This window comes from Anolis sagrei, chromosome 1 (genome assembly GCF_037176765.1).
Source record: "Anolis sagrei isolate rAnoSag1 chromosome 1, rAnoSag1.mat, whole genome shotgun sequence".
Classification (NCBI taxonomy): Eukaryota; Metazoa; Chordata; class Lepidosauria; order Squamata; family Dactyloidae; genus Anolis; species Anolis sagrei.
Genome location: NC_090021.1, coordinates 335379190 through 335399102, shown reverse-complemented (window position 1 = coordinate 335399102; position 19913 = coordinate 335379190). Strand labels below are relative to the sequence as shown.

Below are 19913 nucleotides of genomic sequence, written 5' to 3'. Positions count from 1 at the left end.
TCTGCCTTCTCCCCACTCCGACCCCATAACGGCTTACGACATCAGAAAAAGCACTCCAGAAATAGAGGCCCCCATGGCATCCCCGCAGCACTTTTAAAAGAGAATTAGTGCTTTTAATTACGGCCGTGGTCTGAAAGGGAGCCCAGTTGAGTTCACTAGGAGGCCTTTGATCAAGGGCTTCTGCCAGCACAATGGTGCGGAACTGTGACTACTCTTCGTAAGGGGAAAAGGAAAGGGGGGCACGGGGTTTCTTCCCCCCCTGAACCCCTGAATAGCTCACCAGCGATCTTTGAATGCAGGCCAGCTCCTAAACCTTCCCTCTTCATTAAGCAGACATTTCTATACAGGGGCCTGTACGGCACTCCGGAGTCTCGGAGCCTATACAATTGGAAAGGGAAAAGAAACCCTAGAGATTCGGGCCACTCTTGAGGAAGTGACTCGATTCATTAAAACAGGTCGCTATTAATTAACTGTCATAATCAAATAAAGAGCCATTATTTGCATTTCTTAACCCAGGCTTGTACGCAGGGGCGTGCAAGGGGGTGGAGGTAATTCTAGCAACCAAAAAAAGAGAGGGGGGAAAAACTGAATGTATTTAAAGGGGGAATAAACACATACATACAAAGGCAGAGGGAGAAGGAGAAAAGGAAAGGAACGCCTCCCCGAAAAAGTCCCCCTTTCAAGATGCAGGCAAGTGGGTTTGGCTGCTAATTACAAGGACTCCACCGGCACAAGGGAACAAACCAGGCGGCAAAATACAAAGAGGAAAGTCATTTGGGAAAATGCAAAAATGTGTTTACTTTGCAAGTAGTTTGTGCAAATGAGACAAACAGAACTGAGGGTCTTGCTCATTTCTCTCTCCACTTCCCAACTCCTGGTACTTGTTTGATGATGAACTTTGCCTGACAAGACAACCCTCAAAATTAAAACTTTTGACTAACTGGCTCCGCTCATGCCAGTCTCAGCACAGAAGTGATCAGTCGAATTGATGCCACTTTCTGAAGTCAATACTTTTGAAAATCCAACTGAGTCAGGAAGTCTAGGAAATAGGGCAGCACCCCAAATCCACAAAGCAGATACGTCAATGGGCCGACCAAAAATGCACAAAACACATTGTACAAACTTTTAAAGCTCCACTGGCTTCTTTATCTGGAAAGAAAATCTATAAATAAATAAATAAAACTAAAGGACTCATTTGTTTATTTGATGCATTACATGGTTGTTGTTTGCTGCGGTTTTAAAAATATTAAAAATCCCACAATATCATAGAATCAAAGAGTTGGAAGAGACCTCATGGGCCATCCAGTCCAACCCCATTCTGCCAAGGAGCAGGAATATTGCATTCAAATCACCCCTGACAGATGGCCATCCAGCCTCTGTTTAAAAGCTTCCAAAGAAGGAGCCCCCACCACACTCCGGGGCAGAGAGTTCCACTGCTGAACGGCTCTCACAGTCAGGAAGTTCTTCCTCATGTTCAGGTGGAATCTTCTCTCTTGTAGTTTGAAGCCATTGTTCCAATGTGTCCTAGTCTCCAGGGAAGCAGAAAACAAGCTTGCTCCCTCCTCCCTGTGGCTTCCTCTCACATATTTATACATGGCTATCATATGCCCTCTCAGCCTTATCTTCTTCAGGCTAAACATGCCCAGCTACTTAAGCCGCTCCTCATAGGGCTTGTTCTCCATACCTTTTATCATTTTAGTCGCTCTCCTCTGGACACATTCCAGCTTGTCAATATCTCTCTTGAATTGTGGTGCCCAGAATTGGACACAATATTCCAGGTGTGGTCTAACCAAAGCGGAATAGAGGGGTAGCATGACTTCCCTAGATCTAGACACTATGCTCCTATTGATGCAGGCCAAAATCCCATTGGCTTTTTTTTGCTGCCACATCACATTGTTGGCTCATGTTTAACTTGTTGTCCACGAAGACTCTAAGATCTTTTTCACACTTACTGCTCTCGAGCCAGGCATTCTCCCCCATTTTGTATCTTTGCATTTCGTTTTTCCTGCCAAAGTGGAGTATCTTGCATTTGTCACTGTTGAACTTCATTTTGTTAGTTTTGGCCCATCTCTCTAATCTGTCAAGATCGTTTTGAATTCTGCTCCTGTCCTCTGGACTATTGGCTCTCCCTCCCAATTTGGTGTCGTCTGCAAACTTGATGATCCTGCCTTCTAGCCCTTCATCTAAGTCATTAATAAAGATGTTGAACAGGACCGGGCCCAGGACGGAACCCTGCTGATGGCACTCCGCTCGTCACTTCTTTCCAGGATGAAGAGGAGGCATTGGGGAGAATCACCCTCTGGGTTCGTCCATTTAACCAATTACAGATCCACCTCACCTTAGTTTTGCCTAGCCCACATTGGACTAGTTTCCTTGCCAGAAGGTCATGGGGGACCTTGTCGAAGGCCTTCCTGAAATCCAGGTACGCTACATCCATGGCATTCCCCGCATCTACCCACTTGTAACTCTATACATAAAAACAAATACAAAAGACATCAAATTTGGAGCATCCCTACTTCACATTCAACGAGTCTCTCTCTCCAGACTATCTGTTCCCATGAACTATCAGGAAGGGATTATTTCTGCTTCCCATTGGCTTCAGATGATGATGATGATGATGATAAAAAGGTTTTCCTTGTCATTGTATCTTGTCGTGTCCAACTCTGGGGGGTAGTGCTCATCTCCACTTCTAAGCCAAAGAGCTGGCATTATCTGTAGACACCTCCAAGGTCATGTGGCCGGCATGACTGCATGGAGCGCCGTTACCTTCCCATAGAAGCAGTACCTATTGATATACTCACATTTTGCATGTTTTCAAACTGCTAGGTTGGCAGAAGCTGGGGCTGACAGCGGGAGCTCACCCCACTCGCTGGATTCAAACCACCAACTTTTTGGTCAGCAAGTTCAGCAGCTCCTCCTTTCTCCTCCATGCTCCATCCTCACAACAACCTTGCGAGGTAGATAAAATATGTGAGAGAAAGTTATAGGGAGGAGGGAGCAAGCTTGTTTTCTGCTGCCCTGGAAACTAAGAAACGAAACAATGGCTTCAAACTACAAGAAAGCAGATTCCATCTGAACATGAGGAAGAACTTCCTGACTGTGAGAGCTGTTCAGCAGTGGAACTCTCTGCCGCAGAGTGTGGTGAAGGCGCCTTCTTTGGAGGCTTTTAAACAGGGGTTGGATGGCCATCTGTCAGAGGTGCTTTGAATGCAATATTCCTGCTTCTTGGCAGGGGGTTGGACTGATGTCCCATGAGGTCTCTTCCAACTCTATGATTCTATAAGGCTGTATGTGTGTGAGATTATGTGATTTGGCCCGTAAGTCATCTACTGAATTTTCATGGCTTCAATGTAGATCTCTCGTCCAAATCCAACACATTTAGGTAATCCCAAGATCAGACACATGCAGGTCTTGGGACTATCAAGCATGGCCCCTGAAACCCCTAGGACTGCCTTAGACTCCACTTTGGCAGGAAAAACGAAATGCAAAGATACAGAATGGGGGATGCCTGGCTTGAGAGCAGGACGTCTGAAAAAGATCATGGGAGTCCTCGTGGACAACAAGTTATACATGAGCCAAAAATGTGATGTGGCGGCAAAAAAAGCCAATGGGATTTTGGCCTGCATCAAGAGGAGCCTAGTGTCTAGATCTAGGGAAGTCATGCTACCCCTCTATTCTGCTTTGGTTAGACCACACCTGGAATATTGTGTCCAATTCTGGGAAACCACAATTCAAGAGAGATATTGACAAGCTGGAATGTGTCCAGAGGAGAACGACTAAAATGATAAAAGGTCTGGAGAACAAACCCTATGAGGAGCAGCTTAAGGAGCTGGGCATGTTTAGCCTGAAGAAGAGAAGGCTGAGAGGGGATATGATAGCTATGTATAAATATGTGAGAGGAAGCCACAGGGAGGAGGGAGCAAGCTTGTTTTCTGCTTCCCTGGAGACTAGGATGCAATGGAACAATGGCTTCAAACTACAAGAGAGGAGATTCCATCTGAACATGAGGAAGAACTTCCTGACTGTGAGAGCCGTTCAGCAGTGGAACTCTCTGCCCCGGAGTGTGGTGGAGGCTTTTAAACAGAGGCTGGATGGCCATCTGTCAGGGGTGATTTGAATGCAATATTCCTGCTTCTTGGCAGGGGGTTGGACTGGATGGCCCATGTGGTCTCTTCCAGCTCTTTGATTCTATGATTCTATATACTTATATATAAGTCTAGAAAGAGGAGTCAAAAACCCAACTCCCAAAAAGTGGATCGATTTATCCATGGCTCAATAGGAACTTCTAAGACAAGGAGCCACCCCCTTCTCCGAGCAGAAAGGCGAAAGGCAAGAACTTAGTGCACACTAGAAGAACCTAAAAAGAAGCCCCTCTACTCTCTTCATCATGGTATTGCTTCTGGACTTTTCTGAATGGCTAGACTGGCAGCAGTGATGTTTTCTCTTCTTTGACGAATTTATTATTTATCATGTCAGAAGTGAGTTGAAGATACAGTACAGGTAAAATGCATTTAAAAACATAAACAAAGTTTTTAAAAAAACTTGGCATTATGCTAAATGTCCTTTGACCAGAAGTTGGCCACTTGGAGTGTCTCCGGTGTCGCTGTGAGAAGGTCCTCCACTGCACACATGGCAGGGCTCAGGCTGCATTGTAGTAGGTGGTCTGTGGTTTGCTCTTCTCCACACTCGCATGTCGTAGACTCCACTTTGTAGCCCCATTTCTTAAGGTTTGATGAATGACCCTTGACTTATTTTGGGCAATATCAAAATCCATAGTTTTGTTCCCAAAATCTGCCCCTCGATTTATACACGAGGTTGACTTATTTGTTGTTCATTTGTTCAGTTGCTTCCGACTCTTCATGACCTCATGAACCAGCCCACGCCAGAGCTCCCTGTTGGCCATCACCACCCCCAGCTCCTACAGTGTAGATGCACCCGTAAACAAACACTCCGGTTCATGTCACACTGGAAATATTCATTAACATATGGATGGGTTGTTGTTTTTCGGGCTATATGGCCATGTTCTAGAAGCAACCTCATGACCTCTGAGGATGACTAATATAGATGCAGGCGAGACGTCAGGAGAGAATGCTTCTAGAACATGGCCATTGTTGTTCATTCGTTCAGTCGTTTCCGACTCTTCGTGACCTCATGAACCAGCCCACGCCAGAGCTCCCTGTTGGCCGTCACCACCCCCAGCTCCTTCAAAGTCAAGCCAGTCACTTCAAGGATGCCATCCATCCATCTTGCCCTTGGTCAGCCCCTCTTCCTTTTTCCTTCCATTTTCCCCAGCATCATTGTCTTCTCTAAGCTTTCCTGTCTTCTCATTAAGTGGCCAAAATACTTCATCTTTGCCTCTAATATCATTTCCAACTTATACATTGATTTATTCATGAATATATACTTTTTTATACATGAGTATATACTTTTTTAAAATCACCCATTTCTTGTAGGGTGTCCCTTAAAAGGCTAAACTGACTTGAAACTGGATGTAAACATATAAGTTTACTCCTTCACTCAGAATCCCCAACCTCTTCTCCAAAATATGGCGAAAATCAGGCGTAACGGCAGCTGGGAGTGGCACAAAATCACTTCCGGTGAACGTAAATGTGACAATAAGGCAATGATTCTCAACCTTCTGAATGCCGCAACCCCTTAATACAGTTCCTCATGTTGTGGTGACCCCCAAACATAAAATTATTTTTTTTGCTACTTCATAACTGTAATGTTGCTACTGTTATGAATCGTAATGTGGAGTTGGGGGTGGGATTGATTTTGTCATTTGGGAGTTGTAGTTGCTGGGATTTATAGTCAACCTATAATCAAAGAGCATTCTGAACTCCACCAATGATGGAATTGAACCAAACTTGGCACACAGAACTCCCATGACCAACAGAAATTACTGGAAGGATTTGGTTTGCATTGACCTTGAGTTTTGGAGTTGTAGTTCACCTACATCCAGAGACTACCATGGACTCAGACAATGATGGATCTGGACTAAATTCTACACGAATACTCAATATGCCCAAATGTGAACACTGGTGGAGTTTGGGGAAAATAGACCTTGACATTTGGAAGTTGTGGTTGCTGGGATTTCTAGTTCACCTACAATCAAAGAGCATTCTGAACTCCACCAATGATGGAATTGAACCAAACTTGGCACACATAACTCTCATGACCAACAGAAATTACTGGAAAGATTTGGTTTGCATTGACCTTGAGTTTTGGAGTTGTAGTTCACCTACATCCAGAGATCACTGTGGACTCAAACAATGATGGATCTGGACTAAACTCTACACGAATACTCAATATGCCCAAATGTGACCACAGGTGGAGTTTGGGGAAAATAGACCTTGACATTTGGAAGTTGAAGTTGCTGGGATTTCTAGTTCACCTACAATCAAAGGACCTTTGATAGAATTGGGTGAAATTTCCCACACAGAACACCCATGACCAACAGAAAATATTGTGCTTTCTGATGGTCTTTGGCGACCCCTCTGACACCCCCTCGCGATCTCCCAGGGGTCCCGAGCCCCAAGTTGAGAAATACTGCACTAAGGGGCACACTGCAAATGGGCACAACCCGCTCTAGTCACTACTCCATGGCATCTCTCACAGCTTCATACTCCTAGGAGATGTTGGTCCTTCAAGTAATCTGGTCCCAAGCTGTTCATGGCTTTCAAATGGGGCTGGGGAGGACGGGACCCAAATATGAGACATGCTCAATGCCATGGAATCATGGGAATTGTTGCTTGGTGAGGCACAGCACTCTGACAGAGACTGTAGAGTTTTTAGAACTACAATTCCCAAGATATCATAACATCAAGCCATGACAATTCAAACTGCATTAATTCTACACCTAATTCTACTTTTATTTGACCCCAATTGGCCAGTGGCATTCACTGGATGACTCAAAGTCTTTCTACTGCAGTGGTTCTCAACCTTCTTAATGTCACGACCCCTTAATACAGTTCCTCATGTTGTGGTGACCCCCAAGAAAAAAAATATTGTTATTGCTACTTCATATCTGCAACTTTGCTACTGTTATTATGTAAATATCTGATATGCAGGATGTATTTTCATCACTGGATCAAATTTGAATACTGGTGGGGTTGGGGAGATTAATTTTGTCATTTGGGAGTTGTAGTTGCTGGGATTTATAGTTCACCTACAATCAAAGAGCATTCCGAACTCCACCAACGATGGAATTGAACCAAACTTGGCACACAGAACTCCCCTGACCAACAGAAATTACTGGAAGGATTTGGTTTGCATTGACCTTGAGTTTTGGAGTTGTAGTTCACTTACATCCAGAGATCACTGTAGACTCAAACAATGATGGATCTGGACTAAACTCTACACGAATACTCAATATGCCCAAATGTGAACACTGGTGGAGTTTGGGGAAAATAGACCTTGACATTTGGAAGTTGTGGTTGCTGGGATTTCTAGTTCACCTACAATCAAAGAACCTTCGATAGAATTGGATGAAACTTCCCACACAGAACACCCATGACCAACAGAAAATATTGTGCTTTCTGATGGTCTTTGGCGACCCCTCTGACACCCCCTCGCGACCCCCCCAGGGGTCCTGAGCCCCAGGTTGAGCAACACTGCACTAAGAGGCAATACTGCAAATGGACCAACATCTCCTAGGAGATGTTGGTCCTTCAAGTAATCTGGTCCCAAGCTGTTCATGGCTTTCAAATGGGGCTGGGGGGGGGGGGGGGGGACACCCAAAAATGAGACATGCTCAATGCCATGGAATCATGGGAATTGTTGTTTGGTGAGGTACAGCACTCTGTCAGAAGCTATAGAGTTTTTAGAACTACAATTCCCAAGATATCATAACATCGAGCCATGGCAGTTCAACTAGCATCAAACTGCATTAATTCTACACCTAATTCTACTTTTATCTGACCCAAATTGGCCAATTACATTCACTGGATGACTCAGTCTTTCTACTGAGAAAAAGTAAAACTTTTGTCCCCTTTCTAATGCATCCCTGTATATACCTCTGCCATTTAAACACTTTCCATTTTACTCTTTTTCTCATAAAAACAAAACCCTATATAACCAAACACATTAGCTTCTCTTCCATCTTTAGGTACACCTACACTGTAGTATAAATACAGTTTGACACCACTTTAATTGACATGGTTTATGCTATGTATGTAGTTTTTCCAGGCCTTCAGACTTCTCAAGAGTGCTGGTGTCTCTCCAAAGAACAACTCCCAGGACCGAGCCATGGGAATTCAAGTGGTATCAAACTGCATTCATTCTACATGGCAGATTTACTCTAGGATATCTTCCTACTGGATTTCCATCCACTCCAGTGTGATCTTTCCTATGAGCTCTTCAAAGCTCATCCAGTTTTCCATTCCACCTATTGAAAGCAAAGGGTCGCAAGGCTGTCCTATGCTCAGTGCTTGCTCTCTCTCCTCTTTAGTTTTCTCAGTTCCCGGAGTTCTTTCTTCAGATGTTTTACAGCTTGCAAAATCTGCCCTTGCTGGGGATCGTCCGCGGCTTTCTCCGTATAAAGGAGGAAATGTTTGATGGTTTCTGAGAGCAGGACTTCCGGGTCTTCCCTCGGTGGGTGCAAGCGCAACATCCTTTCGCAAGCGATGGCGTAGTTTTTGTGCCAGTTCACTGGGTGGGATCCATGAGCAGTTATGATCTCCTTGTACATCTAAGGAAAAGAAGAATTCAGAATTCAGTGTTGCTGGAATTTCCACCCTCCAAAAATGTCACATGCTCACACAATACTTATTTTTTTAAAATAATAAAGCTTGTCATAAAAGGCATTATTAAAAACAGATTTGATGCCAGAAAACAGGTTGTCAACTTTGTGGAGTTTATTTATTTATTTATTATTTATCGTGTCAGTGCAACCAGTCGATTATATTACATTTCTAACAGAACAAAGCAAAAACCAAAAAAAAAAAAACCCCAGAAAAAATACAAAATTTGCGAGTTTGGTAGTTGATTAAATGTCCTTTGACCAGTATCTGGCCCCTTGGGAGTGCTTCTGGTGTTGCCGCAAGAAGGTCCTCCATTGTGCATGTGGCAGGGCTCAGGGTGCATTGCAGCAGGTGGTCAGTGGTTTGCTCTTCTCCGCACTCGCATGTAGTGGATTCCACTTTGTGGCCCCATTTCTGAAGGTTGGCTCTGCATCTCGTGGTGCCAGAGCGCAGTCTGTTCAGCGCCTTCCAAGTTGCCCAGTCTTTTGTGTGCCCACGGGGGAGTCTCTCATTTGGTATCAGCCATTGGTTGAGGTTCTGGGTTTAAGCCTGCCACTTTTGGACTCTCGCTTGCTGAGGTGTTCCACCGAGTGTCTCTGTAGATCTTAGAAAACTTTTTCTTGATTTAAGTTGTTGACGTGCTAGCTGATACCCAAACAGGGGATGAGCTGGAGATGTCTCTGCCTTGGTCCTTTCACTATTGGCTGCTACTTCCTGGCGGATGTCAGGTGGTGCAATACCAGCTAAGCAGTGTAATTTCTCCAGTGGTGTAGGGCGCAGACACCCCGTGATAATGCAGCATGTCTCATTAAGAGCCACATCTACTGTTTTAGTGTGTTCCACACTGGGCATGCATACTCAGCAGCAGAGTAGCACAGCGCAAGGGCAGATGTCTTCACTGCATCTGGTTGTGATCCTCAGGTTGTGCCAGTCAGCTTTCGTATGATATTGTTTCTAGCACCCACTTTTTGCTTGATGTTCAGGCAGTGCTTCTTGTAGGTAAGAGCACGGTCCAGAGTGACTCCTGGATATTTGGGTGTGCTGCAATGCTCCAGTGGGATTCCTTCCTTTACTTTGTGAAGTAAAGGTAAAGGTTTCCTGTGACATTAAGTCTAGTTGTGTCCAACTGGGGAGTGGTGCTCATTTCCATTTCTAAGCCGAAGAGCTGGCATTGTCCATGGACACCTCCAAGGGCATGTGGCCGGCATGACTGCATGGATAACCATTACCTTCCTACCAAGGCGGTACCTACTGATCTACTCATATTTGCATGTTTTCAAACTGCTAGGTTGGCAGAAGCTGGGCTTATTGGACTACTGCAGCGCTCTCTACGTGGGGTTACGTTTGAAGACTGCGCGGAAGCTGCAATTAGTCCAACGTTCAGGATACACTGAGCGCACAACCACTGGCTGTCGATTAGCTTCTGAGCACAATTCAAAGTGCTGGTTTTAACCTACAAAACCCTATACGGTTCCGGCTTGGTTTACCTGTCCAAATGTATTCTCCCCTATGAACCATCAAGACTAATAAGATCTTCTGGTGGGGCCCTGCTCTCAGTCCCACCACTTTCGCAATTGCGTCTGGCAGGGCCTTTTCTGTGGTGGTCCCTCAGCTATGGAACTCTCTCCCAATTGAGATCAGATCTGCCCCCTCCCTCCTGACCTTCAGGAGGCTAGTGAAATCCTGGCTATGGAAGGAACCGTTCCCAGAATAATGGCTGAGACCGGCTACAGAAAAAAGTTATCGACTACACATACGGACTGAGTTGGACATGATCTTATCTTGGTGATTTGGCTTATATGTAATTTATTCTACATGTATTTTAACCTGTTGTTGTTGTATGATGTTTTAGATTGTATGATTAGCATTGAATCTGTCAGGTTTTACAATGTATTGTAATGTAATATAGCTGAGTCATGCACTGCTAATAGGCTTCTATTGGAAATGCTGAGTCATGCATTAACTGTATATAGAACTTCATTTGGGGAATGTGTTCTGGCCTAGTCCAGGTGATTGTGAATGATGTAATCCTGGGTCTGAGTTAAGTCAATGAGTTCGGAGCGAATCCGGGATTGCTATGTGTAATTGTATAGAACTGTATATAAGGAAGTCATGTAGAGTGTATACTCTCCTTGTGCTGTGATGCTGTTCATCGAAGGCTATATGTAATTGATTAAAAGAACCTGTCTGCTAAGACAAGATATAACCGTGTGCTGTGGCAAGTTTGTAGTGTCATCTAGATTGGAGGGGAAAACAATGGTAAAACTGACAATAGCCCACATTGGACTAGTTTCCTTGCTAGAAGGTCATGGGGGACCTTGTCGAGACCTTACTGAAATCCAGGTACGCTACATCCACGGCATTCCCCAGCTTGTAACTCTATTGAAAAAAGAGATCAGATTAGTCTGGCATGACTTGTTTTTGATAAATCCGTGTTGACTATCAGCGATGACCGCATTTGTTTCTAAGTGTTTGCAGAATACTTCCTTAACAATCTTTTCCAGAATCTTGCTTGGTATCGACGTGAGGCTGACCGGACGGTAATTGTTTGGGTCATCCTTTTTCCCCTTTATTTGCTTAAGGGTGCTTACTTATACTCCAATCTTCAGCCACTAAGGTTCTCAGAATGGTTTACAAATTCTTTAATTTTGTTGCCTTAACATTGATGTGACGGCGCGAGTGGTGCCACCTATGTATAGAACTGTTAGTTGCAAGATTTAAACTGTTGTATCTTGCTTAATCCTGCCCCTTTAACCATGTTTATGTACAGTTGTATGTGTTGGTTGCTTGTAGTTGTCAATCATTACTGTTTGGCTCCACCTCTTCCTGGAGGGGGGGGGGAGTGGTTTCCTTCTTCATTCTGCCATCAGAGGTCCTGCCATATGGACGTGAGTAAGAGACTTGTTTCTTAAAGACCCTGATTTAAGTTACCTCTTAACACCAGTTCTGAGGTTTTTTACCCCTGGGACTCATGCTTTATGTCCAGATCGTCCTGGACAATTATTGAGGAGACCCAGGCGCCTTAAGCCGGTTCTTTTGGCTCCAGAGGAAGATCCTGAATCTTCAAGACATAGGCCATCTGAACTGGGGTTGTGATTTGCTCCGGCATTCACAGCCATTGAGGAAAGAGGAAACTTGGTGAGGCTTCTCAGCTTCAAACCCCTTGGACCCAGGGCTAATAGAGACTGTAACGTATGTTTTCTTTCACCCCTCTAAAGTTTTCCAGCTCATTACTTTGAAGAAATGACTTTGTGATAAATAAAACTTATTTTGAGCAATTTACATTGTTTTGGGTTTTTGGGAGTTCCAGTTTCCTATAGGAGGGCAAGAAGCAATCCCCTGGGGGAAAGATGCCACGTCCATCCCTCCTTTATTGATCCCCCAGACGCAACGGCACAGTTGATCTTGAAAACACATAACAACAACAACTAGTTAAAGTGTAACCCTGGCTTCTGCACTTTCTTCCTGGACTTTCCTCAATGGCTGCTCCAAGTTTTTGCTATTTTCCTCTACTAACACGGTGTCATCTGCGAGGCTTAAATGGTTGACATTCCTTCCATCAATTGTCACGCCTCCTTCTTCCAAACCTAATCCAGCTTTCCGATGACACGTCGAGTGTATAAATTAAACAGACAGAGTGACAAAAATGCAGTCTCGTTTGATCCTCTTGCCAAGTGGAAACCATCCTGTTTCTCCATATTTCTCTTGTAACTGATGTTTCTTGTCCTGAGCTCAGGTTTCACACCAGGACAATCCAATGTTGCAGCATAAACAGGTTTTATAAAGTTTTTCAGGATCTACAAGATGTAGGAAGTGAAGAAGCATCAACACTTACGTAGAGAGCAACTAGGGACAGAGGGAACTGCCTTGTTTTCACCTCTTTCTTAGATCTATGGAACTCAATGTGTTTTGTTTCCCGTCTGCATGTATAGATCATCCCCTCTTCTTCTCAAAAGTCTTTAATGCTTTAATATCCTTTGTTTGAGGAGAACGTACCATGCCAGATGAATCGTATCTCTCTTTTTCATAGAGTTACAAACTTGGTAGATCTGTGGGTTGTTGTAGGTTTTTTCGGGCTATACGGTCATGTTCTAGAGGCATTCTCTCCTGACGTTTCACCTGCATCTATGGCAAGCATCCTCAGAGGTAGTGAGGTCTGTTGGAACTAGGAAAAAGGGTTTATATATCTGTGGAATGACCAGGGTAAGACAAAGGACTCTTGTCTGCTGGAGCTAGGTGTGAATGTTTCAACTGACCACTTTGATTAGCACCTTGATTAGAGTCCTTTGTCTCACCCTAGTCATTCCACAGATATATAAACCCCTTTTCCTAGTTCCAACAGACCTCACTACCTCTGAGGATGCTTGCCATAGATGCAGGCAAAACGTCAGGAGAGAATGCCTCTAGACCATGGCCATATAGCCCGAAAAATCCTACAACAACCCAGTGATTCCGGCCATGAAAGCCTTCGACAATACATTGGTAGATCAGTGTTTCTCAACCTTCCTAATGTCAAAACCTTTAATACAGTTCCTCCTGTTGTGGTGACCCCAACCATAACATTATTTTCACTCTACTTCATAACTGCAATTTTGCTACTCTTATGAATCGTAATGTAAATATCTGATATGCTGGATGTCTTTTCATTTGCGGCACCATATTTGGCACAAATACCTGATACCCCAGATTTGAATACTGGTGGGGTTGTGGGGGGATTGATTTTGTCGTGTGGGAATTGTAGTTGCTGGGATTTATAGTTCACTTACAATCAAAGAGCATTCTGAACTCCACCAACGATGGAATTGAACCAAACTTGGCACACAGAATTCCCATGACCAACAGAAAATACTGGAAGGGTTTGGTGGGCATTGACCTTGAGTCCACCTACATCCAGAGAGCACTGGGGACTCAAACAATGATGGATCTGGACCAAACTTGGCAGGAATACTCAATATGCCCAAATATGAACACTGATGGAGTTTGGGGAAATATACCTTGACATTTGGGAGTTGTAGTTGCTGGGATTTATAGTTCACTTACAACAGTGGTTCTCAACCTGGGGTCCCCACATGTTTTTGGCCTTCAAGTCCCAGAAATCAGCTGGTAAATTGGCTGGGATTTCTGGGAGTTATAGGCCAAAAACATCTGGGGAGCCCAGGTTGAGAAACACTGACCTACAACCAAAGAGCATTCTGAACCCCACTAAGAATAGAATTGGTCCAAACTTCCCACACAGAACCCCCACGATCAACTGTGTTTTCTGATGGTCTCTTGTAAACCCTCTAACACCCCCCTCGCGATCCCCCAGGAGCCCTGACCCCCAGGTTGAGAAACGGTATTATATACAATTGCATATACATTGCAAATGCGTTTGGTGGGGACGAGGGACAGGGCCTTATCGGCGGTGGCCCCCCACCTATGGAATTCGCTCCCCAGTTAACATCGGTGCAGTTTGGGGAAAAATAGACCTTGATATGTGAGAATTGTAGTTACTGGGATTTATAGTTCACCTACAATCAAAGAGCATTCTGAACCCCACCAACGATGGAATTGAGGCAAACTTGCCACACAGAACTCCCATGATCAACAGAAAATACTGAAAGGGTTTGGTGGGCATTGCTCTTGAGTTTTGGAGTTGTAGTTCACCTACATCCAGAGAGCACTGTGGACTCAAACAACGATGGATCTTGACCAAACTTGGCATAAATACTCAATATGCCCAAATATAAACATTGGTGGAGTTTGGGGGGAAATAGACCTTGACATGCGAGAATTGTAGTTGCTGGGATTTATAGTTCACCTACAATCAAAGCGCATTCTGAACTCCACAAACGTTGGAATTGAGCCAAACTTGCCACACAGAACTCCCATGATCAACAGAAAATACTGAAAGGGTTTGGTGGGCATTGACCTTGAGTTTTGGAGTTGTAGTTCACCTACATCCAGAGAGCACTGTGGACTCAAACAATGATGGATCCAGACCAAACTTGGCATAAATACTAAATATGCCCAAATGTAAACATTGGTGGAATTTGGGGGAAATAGACCTTGACATGTGGGAGTTGTACTTGCTGGGATTTATAGTTCACCTACAATCAAAGAGCTTTTTGAACCCCACCGACGATGGAATTGAGTCAAACTTGCCACACAGAACTCCCATGATCAACAGAAAATACTGAAAGGGTTTGGTGGGCATTGACCTTGAGTTTTGGAGTTGTAGTTCACCTACATCCAGAGAGCACTGTGGACTCAAACAATGATGGATCCAGACCAAACTTGGCATAAATACTAAATATGCCCAAATATAAACATTGGTGGAATTTGGGGGAAATAGACCTTGATATGTGAGAGTTGTACTTGCTGGGATTTATAGTTCACCTACAATCAAAGAGCTTTCTGAACCCCACCGACGATGGAATTGAGCCAAACTTGCCACACAGAACTCCCATGATCAACAGAAAATACTGAAAGGATTTGGTGGGCATTGACCTTGAGTTTTGGAGTTGTAGTTCACCTACATCTAGAGAGCACTGTGGACTCAAACAATGATGGATCTGGACCAAACTTGGTATAAATACTCAATATGCCCAAATGCAACCATTGATGGAGTTTGGGGGAAATAGACCTTGACATGTGGGAGTTGTAGTTGCTGGGATTTATAGTTCACCTACAATCAAAGAGCATTCTGAACCACACCAGTGTTAGAACTGGGCCAAACTTCCCAAACAGACAAACAGTCATGCCTTTCTTCTCTCTTTTGAAAAAGGGACTTTTGTAGCCTGAATTTCTTTTAACCGAAAGCTCCCCTTCTGCTCCTGGGTGAGTTTACAAACAAGAACATGTGCATGAAGCGGAGGACAACAGAGGCCCTTCTCCGCAGGAGGTGCTGGAAAGGAACGCTTCCCAACCTGGACACGAGTGCCGTTGCGCTCAGCGCATCTCAACGGGACATACATCTGCCACACCTCACCCGTCCCTCCTCTCCATCCGGAGACAATGAAAAGAGAGGCGGGGAGGGAGAAATACGCAGCCTCGGCAGCTGGCCGCTTGGAGTCAAGTGCAACGGCTTAATTTTTTGTTTGCTAAATCTCCATCTCTCTCTTTCCCAAATATTAAGAGAAAGTTCCTCATTTCCACAGAGCTTGGAAGTCTTGGGCTACAACTCCCAAACCCCTCAGCCAGCAATCACTCGTTCATTCATGGACTTTATACACTGGGATCCAAGGTGATTTAGGGTCATCTACACAAAGGCAGGGATTCCAAAGAATTATTTCAGGGTGAATAAAACTTCATTCAGTCCTCCAAAATAAATCCTTTGTAGAGGAACAAAACAGAGGGCTTTCAGAGACATTTCCTCAGCTAGGGTGCATCTACACTCTAGAATTAATGCAGTTTAACCCATTACCGCTCAAGCAGGGAGCTTTGAGATGGTTGAACATAAGCTCTCTGAAGCTCTAGGTGCTCTTACTGCCAATTACAGGGAAAACCAACTGATCCCTAATCCATCTAAAACACAGACATGTGCCTTTCACTTTAAGAACAGACAAGCATCCCGAACTCTGAGGATTACCTGGGAAGGAATCCCACTGGAGCATTGCAGCGCACCCAAATACCTGGGAGTCACTCTGGACCGTGCTCTGACCTACAAGAAGCACTGCCTGAACATCAAGCAAAAAGTGGGCGCTAGAAACAACATCATACGAAAGCTGACTGGCACAACCTGGGGATCACAACCAGACACAGTGAAGACATCTGCCCTTGCGCTATGCTACTCTGCTGCTGAGTATGCATGCCCAGTGTGGAACACATCTCACCACACTAAAACAGTAGATGTGACTCTTAATGAGACATGCCGCATTATCACGGGGTGTCTGCGCCCTACACCGCTGGAGAAATTACACTGCTTAGCCGGTATCGCACCACCTGACATCTGCCGGGAAGTGGCAGCCAATAGTGAAAGGACCGAGGCAGAGACATCTCCAGTTCATCCCCTGTTTGGGTATCAGCCAGCACGACTTAAATCAAGAAATAGTTTTCTAAGATCTACAAAGACACTCACTGGAATACCTCAGCAAGCAAGAGTCCAAAAGTGGCAGGTTCAAACCCAGAACCTCAATCCGTGGGTGATACCAGATGAGAGACTCCCTCCTGGCACCACGAGATGCAGAGCCAATCTTAAGAAATGGGGCCACAAAGTGGAATCCACAACATGCGAGTGTGGAGAAGAGCAAACCACTGACCACCTGCTGCAATGCACCCTGAGCCCTGCCACATGCACAATGGAGGACCTTCTTGCGGCAACACCAGAGGCACTCCAAGTGGCCAGATACTGGTCAAAGGACATTTAATCAACTACCACGATAACTACCACGATAAATAACTGTTTACCTCTCCGAACGTATTCTCCCCTACAAACCATCAAGATTATTAAGATCATCTGGAGAGGCCCTGCTCTCGGTCCCACCGGCCTCGCAAGCGCGCCTGGTGGGGACGAGGGACAGGGCCTTCTCGGTGGTGGCCCCGCGACTCTGGAACTCTCTCCCTCTGGAGGCCAGAACCGCCCCATCCTTCCTAACATTTAGGAAACGGGTGAAGGCGTGGCTGTGGAGTCAGGCCTTCGACGAATGAGATAACACCATAGGACCCTGGATGGAAGTTGATGTAGATCCATCTTATTAGGACGACTGACCACTGTAGTGTTTATATATAGTGTTTTTAAAGTTGTTTTTGTAATCTGTGATATATGATATTTTAATGAGTGTTTGTTTTTATGGCTGGAAACCGGGCTGAGTCCCTCAATGTGGTTGAGAAGCTCGGTATAGAAAACTGTGAAATAAATAAATAAATAAATAAATAAATACCCAACTCTCATTCAATGCTATGGGATCTTTGGCACTGTAGTTTGGCGAAGCATCAGCACTCTTTGGTAAAGCTACAACTCCCACGATTTCATAGTATTGAACCATGGCAGTTAAAGTGGTGTCAAAGTGGATTAGTTTTTCCGTGGGGAGCAGCTGTGTGTGTTTGGGGTAAACCTTGATTCATTTAGTGTCAGGGCTTTCAGTGGGGCCATCAATCCATTTCTACTGAGCCTCCCGAAATTGGGAGGGCAGATACTTGTTTTCGGTTTTCAGTGCCAAAAATTCGTTTTCGTTCAGCCCATTATTTGGGGGGGGGGGGCTTCCCACCCAGGCTCTCCTTCCTAGCACACACTTTTGCCTCACCTTCTTCTGGGGAGTTAAAGGGCTCCCTAGCTGAGGCTGAAGACCCATCATGTTTGCTGTCGGTGGGCTTCCTCCACAACCCAAAGTGTAGTCCCGAAGCGCTCGGGCCTGCACCAGGGCGTCCAGTAAGCCACGCTCCTTACTCAATGCTCAGCTGCAAGCGCTGGCAGGCTGGGCACTTTGGCCTATGCACGCAGCAATCAATCTGAAAAGCAAACTTGGAGCTTTTGCCTGCCTTTCGTATTGAGTTTATTTTCGTTCTAGGAGGGGCCTTCCCGATCTGTGCCATCTGAATGGACAGAACGAAACAAAAACATGAATCAAATGGATGATACAGATACCAGGCCCATGACTAGTGGAGAGGCACTGGAAAAAAATAAGTAAATGTCTTATGCTACAAAAACTTTAAAAGAACTAATTACGGTAATTAATTTTTTAAATGGTTTAAATACATTTAAACACTAATAATGCAGTATTCTTCTAACACATTGATGCTGCATAAAGTTCCATCTACACTGCCCTATAATGCAATTTGAAACTGCATTATAAGATCAGTGTAGACTCATATAATGTAGTTTAATTGTATAAAAATGCATTATACGAGTCCACACCAGGCATGGTCAAACTTGGGCCCTTCAGGTGTTTTGGACTTCAACTCCCATAATTCCCAACAACCTATTGGTTGTTATGAATTGTGGGAGTTGAAGTCCAAAACACTTGGAGGGCCAAAGCTTGACCATACCTGATCTAAAGACTAACGAATTTCAGCCTAGAATCACACTATTTTTAGTGGCCACCTATATAGAGATATTTGATATTTCAGACAGACTGGACCCAAGCTATGTAGGGCTTTGGCAGAAATCTATGGAACAAGCTAAAAATGAACAGGGCTGCTGGTTATCTTGGGGAGATAAAGTGGAATATAACTAAAGCTATTTATTTGTCTTTTTAATGTAAAGAATAAAAATTGCTTACGCTGTAAGCAAACACGTAAAGCTGGGATTTCACATCTGCAGAGACAGAAGCCATTTCTGCGAGGTCAAAAATGTAGAAAGCTGTTTTCATCCTGGGAAGACAGAAAGAAAGTGTTCATTAAATGTGTGCAAGGATCACATACAGTGTAGTAGTTTGACTACTAGATTAGGATTGTTGGGGGTGCATCTACACTGTAGAATGAATGAAGTTTAACATCACTTTTGATTTCCTGAAGTCCATTGTAACTTCACTGTCCCACTTGGTTGTGGTGGTATTTTGTGGCGCAATGGCACCATGTATGTGGGCAGCTGGGCACTTCCCTTCCATAGTAGTAGCCATTCAGACAGAAGAATTTGTGGTTGTTGTTATGGGAAGTGTAGGTTTGTAGGAGTGGAGTGTTTCCGTGTGCAAACTCTCACCTGGCTTGCCACATTTCCTCGTTGGCTACGGCTTCCCATGAAGTTGTATCAAACCTGAAGAAGAAACACAGAAGTTCTGTTGGGTCAGAGAGATGGTAACCATGAAGACGGTAGGATATTAAATAGGGCTAAGTGGGATTTCTGCCTATCATGCCATTCTGGGGGAACATCAGGGGAAAGGAACATCTGAGAATCTATGTTGGATAGTGAGCCCTCCACATTTATTGAGGTTAGGAGCACAGGGCCCCCACAAAAGTGGAAGAAGCAGAGATAAATGTCAGTGACGTTGGCCGCACAGCAAGGCAGGAACAGATCAATCACAGCCACCTTAGGCTATAAACTACTTTATTTTACAGCTATATACATTAGAAGCTACTTAACACTCAGCACATTGTAAACTTGCTTCTATCCCGACCGATCGTAACACTGGAAACACACGGACCGTCTGTTATCAGTACTAGTCCACACCTCTTGCATTCCAGAGTGACATATGACGTATGACACACGATGCTGTCCATTTGCTCTATACACTTGATTTAGGACCTCTCTAGGAA

At 44.5% G+C, this 19913-nt stretch overlaps 1 protein-coding gene across 1 annotated transcript in view; it reads right to left on the bottom strand.

Moving 5' to 3' along the window:
- Positions 1 to 8293: 8293 nt before the first annotated feature.
- Positions 8294 to 19913, bottom strand: part of TMEM260 (transmembrane protein 260) — a 112041-nt gene continuing 100421 nt past the window's right edge. Inside the window, exons 14-16 of the mRNA XM_060753741.2 lie at positions 19360 to 19413; positions 18941 to 19031; positions 8294 to 8689 (exon numbers count right to left, since the gene is read on the bottom strand). Of these exons, the coding sequence (XP_060609724.2) occupies positions 8423 to 8689; positions 18941 to 19031; positions 19360 to 19413 (412 nt within the window). The 3' untranslated portion in view covers positions 8294 to 8422. The remainder of the gene's footprint in view (positions 8690 to 18940; positions 19032 to 19359; positions 19414 to 19913) is intronic.